We start from the raw sequence: 15160 nt of genomic DNA on the forward strand, positions 1-15160 counted from the left end.
GAGAAACATCGAGTGGTTGCCTCTCATATGCTGTCCAACTAAGGACCAGTTTTGCAACCTTGGTATGAGCCAGCAACCTTTTGGTGTATGGGACAATGCTCCAACCTACTGAGCCACACCGGCCAGGGCAATAATCGGTTAATTTTTTATAAAGCCTTTCTAATTAGCTCAGATAATTTAAAGGAGAAATAAATGTATGACACTTTTTTCCTCAGCATATTGGGCCCCAAGAACTTAGAAATAATTGCAAGTAAGGAAGATTTACTTTTGTTACCATTTGTCTGATTGCTCACACGAAGTGCCCACCATGTCAAGGCCTGCCTGTTGCATTTTTCTCATATATCACTGTTAGTTGTTAGGTACGTATGATAGTACAATTAAAGTAATTTATGTAGAGAGGAGAATAATAACGTAATATTTGCATTTTAAAAGAGACCTGTTTTATTTTTTTTATCATTTTTTAAAATTTTATTTATTTATTTTTAATTTATTGCTTAAAGTATTACAAAGGGTATATGTGTCCATTTTACCCCCCCGCCCTAGACAGTCCCTTAGCCTCCCCTATCCCCCAGTGTCTTATGTCCATTGGTTATGCTTATATGCATGCATACAAGTCCTTTAGTTGATCTCTTACCCCCCTACCTCCTGCCCCCCAACCCTCCCCAGCCTTCCCGCTGCAGTTTGACAATCTCTTTGAGGCAGCTGTGCCTCTGTATCTATTATTGTTCAAAAGTTTATAATGTGAGACCTGTTTATTTTTTAAATTTTTACTTTAAAATATATAATGTGTGAACAAAAAGGTGGGTTGTCTGGGTTTATTTGTTTTTTGCAAGGTATTAAAAATAATAGCATGAAGAAATGTGCACATAGAATAAAATGTGCATCTTAAAAAATATTTAATCAGCATTGCAGCACCATGGTCTCTATCCAATGGTCTCCATAAATAAAGCTTCATTGTTTGGGAAAGAGCACCAAGTCACAGAAACTGCAAATTAAAAAAAAGAGTAGTCTTCCTGTGCTTCCTACTTGTAGCTGTTTTTTGGAGTTTTTTGAGATTCTTTTTTTTTTTAATATATATTTTATTGATTTTTTTTTTACAGAGAGGAAGGGAGAGGGATAGAGAGTTAGAAACATCAATGAGAGAGAAACATGCCTCCTGCACACTCCCTACTGGGGATGTTCCCACAGTCAAGGTGCATGCCCTTGACTGGAATCAAACCTGGGACCTTTAGTCCGCAGGCTGACTCTCTATCCACTGAGCCAAACCGGGTTAGGGCTTGAGATTCTTGATAAATAAAACAAATGATTCAAGAGCTGTAGACTATTTATTGACATTCACGCTGTTTGACTGTTTGGAAGCATTTGCTTTGCTGTATACAGTGAGTGACTATCAGAATTTTCAACCAAGTAATTATGAAATTATCAGTAAAAGCAAATAGGCTATTTACTTTTAAAAATATATCCTTAAAAATAAAATAAAATAAAAATATATCCTTTTGCCACCCTATCTCCTACTTTTGTTATCATCTAATACCAGTGCAGTTTAAAATTTCCATGATTGACTTAAAATTGTCTCTTTTTTTCCAGTTTATTTAAATCAAAACTCAAAGTCCACATATTTTTTAAATTTATTTTAATCTATATACTAACATAGTTCTCCCTCCTTTTTTCTTTTCTTTATACCATTTCTTTGTTGAAAGAAACTGGTCTATTTCTTTCAAATTTTTTCTACATTCTAGGTTTTGCTGTTTAAAAGACCAGAAAAATGACTTTAGTTTGGTTGTTGTGACTGTGGTCTTTCTTCCTTTACTTCTGTCTTTTATAACATTGAGATTTTTAAGAATAGGCCAGTTGCCTTGTTGAATGTCCCACAGTCTGGATTTGTCTGATCTTTTGTTATGATTAGATTCTAGTTAAATAATACATACGTAATTTTACCTTTTCAAAAAATTTTTTTAAAAATATACTTCATTGAATTTTTTACAGCGGGGAAGGAAGAGGGATAGAGAGTTAGAAACATCGAAGAGAGCGAAACATCGATTTAGCTGCCTCCTGCACACTCCCCACTGGGGATGTGCCTGCAACCAAGGTACATGCCCTTGACTGGAATCGAACCTGGGACCCCTCAGTCTGCAGGCCGATGATCTATTCACTGAGACAAACTGGTTAGGGCTGTAATTTTACCTTTTGAAGACTTGAAAATATAAACATAGGAATCATGTGGGTTTTACAGAATCTTTTGTACGTTCACTTCTAGGTCTACCAAGTGCTAACAGCACCTGATCTCGATAATAAGCGTTGTAACAGAGGCAGAGAACATTCAGTTAAGAGGAGTTTTAGATTTCCTCTCCAGGAAGTCACAAACTGCAGAAAACTAGCAGAATAGGCCCAGTCTTAAAACAGAAACAGGAAACAAGATTTTGACACTTTCAGGTATGGTGTATGTTTCTTCCCCTAACCACTGAATTTACATCATCTGCACTTCCCTGAAGCTTTTGAGCATATGATTGACTCCAGTGCCTGCGTTTCCTTATGTGGCTAGAGGAACTTTAGACCTATAGAGGCCAAGATGCTGAAAAACAGCACATAATTAAGAAGAAACCAAGATGGCGACATAGGTAAACACCTGAAAATGCTGCCTTGCACAACCACTTCAAAACTACAACTAAAAGACAAAACAGACATCATCCAGAACCACAGGAAGGCTGGCTGAGTGGAAATTCTACAACTAGAAGGAAAGAGAAAAGCACACTGAGACTCAGAGGAGGTGTGGAAGGAAAGTGCAGAGGTATGGAGGCGCACGTGTGGAAAGGGCCGGCAACGGAGGACGCCAGTGTCTTTTTCAATCGGGAGGGAGTTACAAGCTCCCGACTGCTCTGAACTCCAGTTCTGGGAAGTCTCTGGGGACCCAGGACTCTTAGGGGGAGAAACTGGACTGTCTCGCATTGGGCGGAACTCGAGGGTGGCTTTCTCTCAGAGGTGCTTGCAGCGATTACCGGGACACTGAGACGGGACACTGAGATCTGGGGGCCACTTAGGGCAGGGCTGAGGATCAGCCATAGCTGTTTGCTCTGCCCAGTTGATTCCCTGAGACACTGCCCCACCGAAGTTGCTAGCAGAGGCTTTTGCATATGAATGGGCTGTCACTTTGAGATCTAAAATTACCTAACATACTGCAGCTGGGTCAGAGAGACCCAGAATATCCAAAAGAAGGCCCAAGGCCCCACAGAAGCTTGCATTGCTTCACAGCTGGGCCTCACCTGGGCATCTCCAAACCCCAAACAAGGAAGAGGAATCTGCAGATCTCTCCCTAGCTCCTGCTGGGTAGCCTCAGGCAGAGGCTAAAATAGCACCTCCTTAGAGATCCAGGTGTCAGTGTACCCAGTGGTCAGAGTGGGACCATCCAATTACAACTCCTCAGATCCATAAGGGACACACTCAGGGGGCAGACTCAGTGAGCACCAAAGCCCGACTGAAGCAAGTATTGCCCCAGAACGGTGTCTTCAGCACAGAAATTCTCCCACTGTAGACACAGCTGATTCTCACAGACAGTTGGCCCGGAGGTCAATTCCTCCCAGTGATACCTACAATAATCAACGCTTAACTACAACAAGACTGTGCACACAGCCTACAAAGGGGTGCATCAAGAGTGTCCACCTCAGGTAATTGGGGAGGCTGGGCCACTGAGCCCTATAGGACACCTAGCACAGAAAGGCACTCTATCAACACAGGGAAGCAGCCAGAATGCGGAGACAAAGCAACAGATCACAAATGACAAATGGAGGAAAGCAAACTACTGGATATAGAGTTCAAAACCACGGTTATAAGATTTTTCAAGAATTTTCTAGAAACCACCGATAAACTTAGTGAGACCCTCAAGGATATGAAAAAGGACCAACTAGAAATTAAGCATACACTGACTGAAATAAAGAATAATGTACAGAAATCCAATAGCAGACAAGAGGATCCCAAGAATCAAGTCAAAGATTTGAAATACGAAGAAGCAAAAATCACCCAACCGGAAAAGCAAAAAGAAAAAGAATCCAAAAATATCTAGATAGTGTAAGGAGCCTCTGGGACAACTTCTGGCATACCAACATCCGAATTATCGGGGTGCCAGGAGAAGAGAGAGAACAAGATATTGAAAACCTGTTTGAAGAAATAATGACAGAAAACCCCCTAACTGATGAAAGAAATAGACTTACAAGTCCAGGAAGTGCAGAGAACACGAAACAAAAGGAATCCAAAGAAGACCACACCAAGACACATCATAATTAAAATGCCAAGGGCAAAAGACAAAGAGAATCTTAAAAGCAGCAAGAGAAAAAAAGTCAGTTACCTACAAGGGAGTACCCATACGATTGTCAGCTGATTTCTCAACAAAAACTATGCAGGCCAGAAGGGAGTGGCCAGAAATATTCAAAGTGATGAATAGCAAGAACCTACAACCAAGATTACTTTATCCAGCAAAGCTGTCATTCAGAATTGAAGGTCAGATGAAGAGCTTCACTGATAAGAAAAAGCTAAAGGAGTTCATCACCATCAGACCAGTATTATATGAAATGCTGAAACGCATTCTTTAAGAAGAGGAAGAAGAAGAAAAAGGTAAAGATAAAAATTATGAACAACAAATACGTATCTATCAACAAGTGAATCTAAAATTCAAGTGAATAAAAAATCTGATGAACAGAGTAAACTGGTGAATATAATAGAATCAGGGGCATAGAAAGGGAGTGGACTGACAATTCTTGGGGAAAGGGGTGTGGTAAGAGACTGGACAAAAATCGTACACCTGTGGATGAGGACAGTGGGAGGGTAAGGGCAGAGGGTGGAGTAGGAACTGGGTGGAGGGGAGCTATGGGGGAAAAAGAGGAACAACTAATAATCTGAACAATAAATGCTTATTTTTTTAAAAAGACAGAATAGTGAGGTCATGGATCCTCAGTCTCTTGAAGAATCAGTTGATTTTTTACCAAAGCTCCAGTGATTTGTATTGATGGGATGAGTAGAAAGTCTATAATCATGGTACTTTCAATAATTAGGGAAGATGAAAGAATCAGAGATACTGCACAATGAAGTTTTATCTTAAAGACTAGAGGCCTGGTGCATGACATTCGTGCACTGGGGGGATGTGGAGGTCCCTCAGCCTGGCCTGCGCCCTCTCGCAGGCCGGGACCCTGGCCTAAGCCAGCAGTCGGACATCCCCCGAGGGGTCGTTAAAGCTGCTACAATGGCACTGTGTTTACCAGCTTCTGGCTGAGCGGCACTCCCCCTGTGGCAGTGCACTGACCCACAGGGGACGGCTCCTGCGTTGAGCATCTGCCCCCTGAGGGTCAGTGCGTGTCATAGCGACCAGTCATTCCGCCGTTCGGTCGATTTGCATATTAGCCTTTTATTATATAGGCTAGGTTTTAAATTTATAGTGTGTGTGTGTGTGTGTATATGTTAGATGCCATTTTAGGATAATGGATTTTAAAGTTTTCTTTACTCTTTTTTATAATAGCTTTCTTCCTTTTTTAGCAAGAAGGCTTTGGCCGACCACGTGTGTACCATGCTGCAATTGTAATCTTCCTTGAATTTTTTGCTTGGGGCCTGTTGACAACTCCAATGCTAACTGTAAGTATTGCTGAACTGGGTCCTCATTTATACAAGCAAAAGAGAAATGTTTAAGCATATGTTCACAGGACCATATGTCTAAATATGTGTTTGAGAGTAGATCTTGACAGCAATTTAAAGACTGCTTATTCCATTGGGTTGTTTATGGTGTGCCAGATGGAACCACCTGCAGCAGAACACTTGGGCTGCTCATTAAGTAGTCCTGAGTAGCAGGATACTCGCACTCCACCAGAGTCCTGGTTCATAATGAATAAGCTCTATATACTTAAAAAGATCATTAAGATGTCGTAGAGGGAATTATCATAAAGCTTTGTTGAACATTATGAATTACTTTATATGGATGTGATGGCCTTTTACTTAAGAACATAAAAAACAGGAGATTGGTAAGTACCTTGTAACAATGAAAGTGATGATTGTGAGAATATTAACATTTCCATTTTGGGTAGCTTACCTACAGTCATATCTTAGCAGAGGCTGTATTGAATTTCTTAGAAAGAACTTAGATGTTTGATGTGTGGTTAGATGGAAGAGAGATATTAAGTAAAGATTGGGGTACAGATTTTAGGTGCCTAGTAACTTTTTAACACTTAATTTTAATAAAGATATTTTGAAATTGGCCTTAAATTACAGTTGTCTTAAATCGTTCTTTTAAAAAATATATATATTTCTATTGATTTCAGAGAGAGAGAGAGAGAGGGAGAACAGATAGAAACATTAATGATGAGAGAGAATCATTGATCGGCTGCCTCCTGCACGCCCCCCTCTGGGGATCAAGCCCACAACCTGGGCAGGAGCCCCAGACCGGAATCAAACCCAGGACCCCTCAGTCCACAGGGTGACGTTCTATCCTCTGGGCCAAACAGGCCAGGGTAAATTGTTCTTTAAAAATCATTGGAAATTAACTCTTCCCAGTCATCATTTTGTCTTACTCAAGGAATCCCTTTGTATACAACTAAACTTTGTTTCCCAAGTAGGTTTAGGAAATACAGAAATTTAGAGGGTGGCTATTAGCTTTACATGAGACTTCACTATATACTTTCAAGATTTTAATTCTTGTGGCACATTTAAAATACAATATGATTAAATAAAATTACAACATGGATGAAACAATCAATTTTAAAAATTGTGTTTTTAATCCTCTGTTTTATTCGTTCTCATTTTACTACTTGTTTCTTCATAATGCTTTCCTCCAGAAGGTACTGGGAAAATAAGTAGTCCCCATTTTAGTTTCATGAGATTTGCCTGCTGTGCTCATCACTGTGACCCTAGTGACTAGGGTTGCCTGGGACACAGCTGGTATTTTTCTTTGAACAAATATATATATGTTGTAGGTATACATATTTATGTCCTTAAGTGATTATTTTTTCAACATATATTTTTAGCATAAATACAGACACATCAGGCCACTCATTTTAAGAAACTGTGTTATTTGATTTTTTGCCCTAGTTCTTTATTTCTTTTTCCTCCCAGCTTTTCTAGGTTGCAAAGTTGCTTATAGTCAATATGGACGTAATCCTGTAATCATTCGTTATTGGGTAAACATTTAAATTGAATTGAAGAGTACTTTAATGTTTTTGATACCCGTCAGAAATTCTGCAACTTCCTTCTAAACTTTAAAATCCTTGGGCCTTTTTGACCCTAGACCCCTTTTAATTTTAATTAAACAAGTAAATTTTAATATGCCCCAGGGACTGATGCGCCTTCCTTGTTGCCCAAAGCAAATAATTTTCCTAGATTTTCTATATCCCTGTAGTTCCTGGAATGCAGTCTTATAAGGCAGCTAAAATGCTGCTCTCCTGTCACTTTGCAGTTTTCAAGCAGTTCTGCTGCTTGCAAGGATTTGGTTAAAATGGACATTTGTTTGTGAGGAGCAGAGTTGCTAGTATCACTTTGTCGCTCTGTGTTGTCCTAGAAGTGTTGCTGAGTTAGTGGATGTGCTTATTATTTTCTAAGCTCTTGATGTTGCTAAAAATAGTTTTTACATCTTTAAATGGTGGTTTTCCTCAATATTTTTGTTGAACTTTATTTACAAATGGGATAGATCAGGGATTGTGAAAACATGTCTTGTGGGGCTAGGCGAGGAAGTAAATGTGACAAGTGTTGGCAATTGGAATATATGTTCCTTCTACTGCACAGCCACTGTCTGCCACTCAGCCAGTCAACATGGCAGTTCAAGCCCCATGTTTTGAAATCTTCAGTGACTTTCTATGAAATGCTAGAAAGTCATATAAAGTTTGGTGAAATTTCTTGAAATTTGCAGATTGACAGCTAACTCACTATGAAAAATACAGTGAGTCAAATAGAATTACTTTGCTAATTTTCCACCTCTGGTGTAGACACCTCTGGTAGCAAGGGTGTTGTTCTCCAGCCCTGATGGAAAGTCCTGTTCCTTAGAATTGAATCACGTGCTGCTTATAGGAGCTCTTGATTTATGAAAGTTTGGGTGTCTGGGAACTCCTGTAGTACCGAAGTTGTTTATCATGTGTAGGGCTTCATGCCATTGGCAGCCATGAGTGACCTAGCGTACTATCCTTTTTTAATGAATCTTACACCATTCAATTCTTCAAGTATTTCACTTAGAAGTCCCACTTCAGATAACTATGCTTGTGATTGTGACCTTGGCGACCAATAGCAGCTTTTTTCTTTTTCTTTTCTTTTTTTAATCCTCACCAGTTTTTTCCATTGATTTTCAGAGAGAGAGTGGTGGGAGGGAGGGAGGTGGGGAGAGAGAGAGAAAGAGAAAGAGAAAAGAGAGAGAGAGAGAGAGAGAGAGAGAGAGAGAGAGAGAGAGAGAGAGAAAGAAAGAAACATCAATGTAAGAGAAGCATATCAATTGGTTGCCTCCTGTAGGAGCCCTGACTAGGCTGGGGATCAAATCTACAGCCCGCTGACCATGGCTGTAGCTCCTCAGCTCTGAGAGTAAGATTCCAGGAGCTCATTTTGTAACCTTTATTAACCCTTTCAACTGTAGATGTTTTTCCAAACAAAGGAGAGAATGGGCTACTATGAGTCAGTTTACCCACTAACATCTCAGTAAACTGTGCTGTGAATATTTGTGGGGTTTTTGCTGGCAAAATGGATGAATACCACAATGTTAAAGCATAAAAGAGGTCATCAAGAATGCTGGTATTTCTAATGGTGTGAAAACAACAATGATCACAGGCAGTTGAAGAGGTTGGAAGACTGCTGTTGATTTGGATGAATGAAAAGCAGTCAGCCTGTGACAGCAAGGAATATGCTGCATGCTATAGTGAGGGCTGAAAGTTTAAGGCCAGTAGGAGGTGGTTCGATAAATTTAAGAAAAGAAGTGTTTGTTTACAGATTAAACAGTACATTAGATATGTACTTATGTAAGAAAGTTTAAAACAATCATTTGGGGGTCTGGAACAAATTAATCCAATCTACATTATTTCTAATGGAGAAAAATGATTCGGTTTTCAAGCAGATCTTCCCGAACATCCTTCTGGAACAAATTAAGTTCGAGAACTGAGGTCCTACTATATTGTATTTTCCATATGAACAACTGTAAATCTACTTTTGCCCAACCACATATGCTTACATGCAGATATTGTACAGCTTCATTGTACAGGAAATTCATTTCTCCAGGTTTTCTAAAGTTATGTTTTTAAACTGATAAAAATAAAACTTTTATGTTTACAATAGTCCTTCCCAAGAATAAAGGTGATATCTTCCTTGAGTTTTTATTTCTTAATATGCTTTAATTGATTTTAGAAAGAGGAAAGGAGATAGACAAACAGCGGTGAATCTATTTGGCTGCATCCTGCCCTCTGCTGGGGATAGAATGCACAACCTGGATGTGTGCCCTGACTAGGAATCAAGCCAGCCCAGGATGACGCTCAACAACCAACCACACCAGCCAGGGATCCCTGAGTTTCTTAGTGTGAAAAGTGTTTAAAAAAATGAAAACTTTGATCTTATCTGAGATATTTATATCCTATCTAATAAAGAGAGAATATGCTAATTGACCCTCATTCCATCGCAAAGTTGGTTGTTCCCACAGCCTATAAGGAGGGAATATACTAATTGCTGCCCCAACCTCAAAGATAGTAGTGCCCACACCCAATAAGGAGGAAATATATTAATTGACTGCCCCACCCTCAAAAATGGTGGTGCCCACAGCCAATAAGGAGGGAATATGCTAATTGACTGCCACTCAAAGATGGCAGCTCCCACAGCCACAAGATGGCTGGCAGGGGAGGGCAGTTAGGGGTGACCAGGCTGGCAGGGGAGGGCAGTTGGGGGTGACCGGGCTGGCAGGGGAGGGCAGTTGGGGATGATCGGGCCAGCAGGGGAGCAGTTAGGCATCAATCAGGCTGGCAGGGGAGTAGTTAGGGGGTGATCAGACTGGCAGGCAGAAGCAGTTAGGGGCAATCAGGTAGGCAGGCAGGTGAACGGTTGGGAGCCAGCAGTCCCAGATTGTGAGAGTGATATCCGACTGCCAATTTAGGGATCGGGCCTAAACTGGCAGTCAGACATCCCCCGAGGGGTCCCAGATTGGAGAGGGTGCAGGCTGAGCTGAGGGACAATCTCCTCCCCCCCCCCCCAGTGCACGAATTTCATGCACCGGGCCTCTAGTACTTATAATTAGGTTTACTTTATTATGTTAACAGTTACCTTTTGTAGTTCAGTTTATTTATATCTTTAATTTCTTTGACTATCATAAAAAGTTTGAATATTGCTGTTTTCTTTACAGATGCTTTATTTTATGGAGGTTTAGTCATTAGCTTTAAAAACAATTATTGACTTCTTTTACTTATTCCTCCTATAAGATTTTACTGTTTCCTTCTCTCTTTTTTTAATAGAGAAAATTAGAAAAGTTTTAAAAAGCATAGATAGAAAAATCTTCAGAGGAACTGCCTACATTATGGCTGTTACCCAGAAATGGTCACTCAGACCGCCAGAAATTAGGAAGCAAGGACTGTCATCCATTCATGGTTATAGTTTTACCAAATTAAAAAGGTTATCTCTTATTCCTAGATAGCAGTACCTGCATCAGTGAATGCATGTTTGGATCATTTTGAGTGTAGAATTGTTTTAGGGGACATAAGGGGTCAGGACTGTGAAGACAGAGCTGGGGGCAGCGGATCAGCACTGCTGCCCCTTTGACAGCATGGGGGTAACCTGAAGTTTTGAGTGTTCACCAGCACTCCCCCCAGTGGCAGAAGCTGTGAGAAAACCTGTTGTCAAGAGAGTTTGAGAAATATCTCAAAGCTCTCAGCCTTGATCTGACAGAGTGTAGAAGGGAAAATGGGAGATTGAGAGACACTGTCACTCCCTGGATCAGAGAAGCACTTTTAAAAATATACTGATTTCTTGTTTTGCCATTTCACCACATTTTTGTGATGTGTGTGACAAATTAAATTATTAAGCACTTCTAATATTTGTTTGTATGTCTTTTTAATTTAAATTTTATATTGTTGACACCATTGTAGATTTCCTTCTACTCTCCCCTCCATTGCCCAACTACATCTCCCCCTACCTCTGTACTTGTCTTTCTCTGACTTGCATATTTCACTTAGCATAATATTTCCAGGTCTATCCATGGGTCTTTTTTTTTTTTTAACAGCTGCATAGTATTCCATTGTGTAAATGTACCACATCTTTTTTATACATTCATCTACTAGATGGGCACTTGGCTGTTTCCAGATCTTAGCTATCGTAAACAATATTGCAATGAGCACAGTGGCGCATACATTCTTTCTGACTGGTGCTTCAGGATTCTTAGGAAATTATTGTTTTGCATAGTGACTGCACCAGTCTGCATTCCCACTAGCAGTGTAGGAGGGTTCTCTTTTCTCCACATCCTTGCCAATGCTTGTTTATTGATTTATTGATGGCAGCCATTCTGACAGGTGTGAGGTAATACCTCACTGTACTTTTAATTTGCATCTACCTGATGATTAGTGACCTTGGGTATTTTTTTCAAATGGCTATTGAACATCTGTATGTCCTCTTTGGAGAAGTGTGTATTCAGATCCTTTGCCCATTTTTAACTTGGATTGTCTGTCTTCCTGGTGTTGAATTGTATTCTTTATATACAGCGTGGGTAAAAGTAGGTTTACAATTGTTCATATGGAAAATAATACAATAAGAAATAAGTAATGACATAAGAATATACTGTGTGTCTCATACTCAAAACTGTAAATCTAATTTTACCCCACTCTGTAGTTCGGAGATAACCTCTTATCAGATGAACTATTGCCAAATATGTTCTCTGTACAGTAGGCTCACTTTTCGTTTTGGTGATGGTTTCTTTTGATGTGGTCCCATTTGTTTGTTTTCTCCTTAGTTACCCTTGCCCTAGGAGATGTGTCAACAAACATATTACTACAAGAGATGTCTGAGATTATGCTGCCTATGTATTCTAGGGTTTTTATGGTTTCACTACATACATTTAAGTCTTTTATCCATTTTGAGTTTATACGTGTGCATGGTATAAGGTAGTGGTCTAGTTTGATTTTTTTTTGCATGTGTCTGTCCAATTTTCTCAACATCATTTATTGAAAAGACTGTCTTTATTCATCATATGCTCTTGCCTCCTTTGTCAAATAATAAATGAGTGTAATGGCTTGTATTAATTTCTGGGTTCTCTGTTCTGTTCCATTGGTCTATATGCCTGTTCTTGTGCCAGTACCAGGCTGTTTTAGAGTGGCTTTGTAGTATAGCTTGATATCTGGTATTGTGATTACTCCAGCTTTATTCTTTCTTTCTCAAGATTTCTGAGGGTATTTGGGGTCTTATTTGGTTCCGTATACATTTTTGGAGTATTTGTTCTAGTTCTGTGAAGTCTGTTGGTATTTTTATAGGGATTGCATTGATGCTATAGATTGCTTTAGGTAATATGGACATTTTTAATGTTGATTCTACCAATCTATGAACACTTGTTTATATCTTCCTCTATGTCTTTTTTCAATATTCTATAGTTTTCTGAGTACAGGACTTTTACCTCCTGTCCCAGGTAGATCCCAGGAAAGGATCTGGGGTGTTTATCTAAGACGTCACTTGAGATGAACTTAACCATGCAGGTCTGGGACATTCAAGTAGTTGCTAGCAAAGAGGCTGCTCTACGTAAGCAGGACCAAGGGCAGGCCTAGGACTAAAAAGACCAGAAGCATTAATTTCAATTTTAAGTGTATGCAAAATGATTCAATTAACTGCCAGAGGAATTACACCACATGAAACATACACAGTTGCAAATCACACAGCACTTTATTACTCACAAAAGTTCCTCATGCTGCACATACAGGCTTGATGGGGTCCCAGTGATGCTGTCCTCTGGGGTCCAGTAGCTGGGCTGGTCTGGTTCGGATGCAGGGGCCGGCGTTCCTCACCTGAGAGCTCGGTCGCGTCTCAATTGGGAGGTACTAACCATTCTTCTGTCGTCTGGCAGAGAGAGGAGCGTGGAGCAGCATTGCTTGCCAGACTGGCAAAAGGATGTGCCTTTGTGGCTGTCTCGACGGGTGAGCACTGTTGGCTGGTCAGGACCCATTTTTAAAGCCTGTTTCGCACCCGCAGCAGTTCAGGTGGCTATCGATGAATTACGTCAATGCACACATATTAATCTCAAACAGGGCATGGGGCTACATGTGGTTATCTAGGGAGAGTACATCACTCACTCAAATGATTATCTTGACAAGTCACTCTAAGTCAGTAACTGAAGTTCAAATCCTTATCTATGAGGTACACACGCTTCAGGGCAGTGGGGAATGTGTCCTTAATATCACACTTTAAGTTAGAAGGAAAGTTAACTCAAACATTTTAAACCCTTCTTAACATTTTTTAGACATTTTTAAAGCATTTAAAAAGTTTTCTATATTTTACTACAACACCTCCTTTGTTAAGTTTATTCCTAAGTATCTTAATTTTTTTTATTGTTGTTGCAGTGGAAAATGCAATTTTTTTGTTGTTTTAGTTTCTCTGAGAATTCGTTATTGGTGTATAAAAATGCCATCAATTTCTGGGAGTTACTTTTGTATCCTGTTACATTGCCAAATTCATTTATTAAATCTAGTATTTTTTTTTTTTTTTTTGGTGGAGTTTAGGGCTTTCTATGTACAATATGATGTCACCTATGAATAATGATAGTTTTACTTACTCCTTTCCAATTTAGATGCCTTTTATCTCTTCTTCTTGTCTGATAGCTGTGGCTAGGACTTCCAGTACTGTGTTGAATAAGAGTGGAGAATGCAAACATCCTTGTTTTAGTTTTTGCCCATGATTGTTGGCTATAGGTTTGTCATATATGGCCTTTATTATGTTGAGGCATGATCCCTCTGTTCTCACTTTGCTGAGAGGTTTTTATTAAAAATGGGTGTTGGAGACAACCAAGATGGCAGCATAGGTAAACACCTGAACTTGCTGCCACGCACAACCACATTAAAAATACAACTAAAAGACAAAACAAATATCACCCAGAACCACGGGAAAGTTGGCTGAGTAGAAATTCTACAACTAGAAGGAAAGAGAAAAGTGCATTGAGTCCCATAGAAGGTGCAGAGGCGTGGAAGTACGGAGGCGTGCGCGAAATGGGCTGGCAGCTGGATACGTTGTTGTCTTTTTCAACCGGGAGGGAGATACAAGCTCCCGACTCCTCTGAACTCCAGCTCTGGGCGAGAATTTGGGGACCCAAACTCATATGGAGAGAAACTGTACTGTCTGGCATTGGGCCGGAGGATGAGGGCAGGCTTCTCACAGAGGTGCTTTCAGCGTTCATTGTTCCTGCACAGGGCCACGGAACACAGAGACCCAGGGACCTATCCAGGGGGAGGGCCATTGGGCAACTATTACTGTTTACACCACACCATGATTCCCAATTTATGACCCCACCCAAGCTGTGCACAGAGGCTTTTACATACTAATGGCCTGGCCTTTCTCTGCCTAAAAACCTATCAGACTGTAGCTGCGTCAGAGAACCACAGAGCTTCCAAAAGAAGGCCTAAGGCTCGTCAGCAGCCTGCATTACTATACAGGTGTGCCTCATCTGGGCATCTCCAAATCCCAAAGAGTAAGAATCTGCAGATCTCTCTGTAGCTCCTGCTGGGTGGCCTCAGGCAGTGGCAGATTTTACACCTTGGTGATCCAAGAGCCAGTGTATCCAGTAGTCAGAGTGAGACCATCCAGATTACAACTCTTCACATCCATAAGAGACAGACTCAGGGGACAGATTCAGTGAGCATCAAAGCCCCACTGAAGCAAGTTCTGCCCCATAAGGATGTCTTCAGCACAGAAGTTCTCCCACTGTAGACACAGCTGATTCTCACAGACAATTGGCCTGGAGGTCAATTCCTCCCAGTGACACCAACAGCAAAGCTTAACTACAACAAGACTGTGCACACAGCCCACAAAGGGGTGCACCAAGAGTGTCCACCTCAGATAAATAGGGAGGCTGAGCCACTGGGCTCTATAGGACACCTAGCACAGAAAGACACTCTATCAACACAGGGAAGCAGCCAGAATGCGGAGACAAAGAAACAGGTCACAAATGAAAGAAATGGAGGAAAGTAAACTACTGGATATAGAGTTC

General features: G+C 40.5%; 1 protein-coding gene and 1 long non-coding RNA gene across 14 annotated transcripts in view; one reads left to right on the plus strand and one right to left on the minus strand.

Moving 5' to 3' along the window:
* The window catches only part of LOC118679070, a 40593-nt gene extending 27565 nt beyond the window's left edge, over window positions 1-13028 (minus strand). The window contains exon 1 of the long non-coding RNA XR_004975116.1: window positions 12858-13028. This is a non-coding gene — a long non-coding RNA (uncharacterized LOC118679070). The remainder of the gene's footprint in view (window positions 1-12857) is intronic.
* The window catches only part of LOC118679067 (hippocampus abundant transcript-like protein 2), a 47560-nt gene that overhangs the window by 8857 nt on the left and 23543 nt on the right, over window positions 1-15160 (plus strand). For 4 of the 13 annotated variants that reach the window (XR_004975109.1, XR_004975108.1, XR_004975104.1 and 1 more), the window contains exons 2-4: window positions 216-359; window positions 2258-2433; window positions 5521-5616. Coding sequence is in view for 1 of the 13 variants with exons in the window: in XM_036355414.1 (XP_036211307.1) it covers window positions 5521-5616; window positions 13028-13132 (201 nt within the window). In the remaining 12 variants the exon portion in view is untranslated. Of the gene's footprint in view, window positions 1-215; window positions 360-2257; window positions 2434-5503; window positions 5617-7086; window positions 7108-9348; window positions 9783-13027; window positions 13160-15160 lie in introns of those variants that run through there. The other 9 variants (XR_004975107.1, XR_004975113.1, XR_004975110.1 and 6 more) reach the window with 8 other exon arrangements.

The sequence above is a fragment of the Myotis myotis genome, unplaced genomic scaffold (genome assembly GCF_014108235.1).
Source record: "Myotis myotis isolate mMyoMyo1 unplaced genomic scaffold, mMyoMyo1.p scaffold_m19_p_22, whole genome shotgun sequence".
Lineage (NCBI taxonomy): Eukaryota > Metazoa > Chordata > Mammalia > Chiroptera > Vespertilionidae > Myotis > Myotis myotis.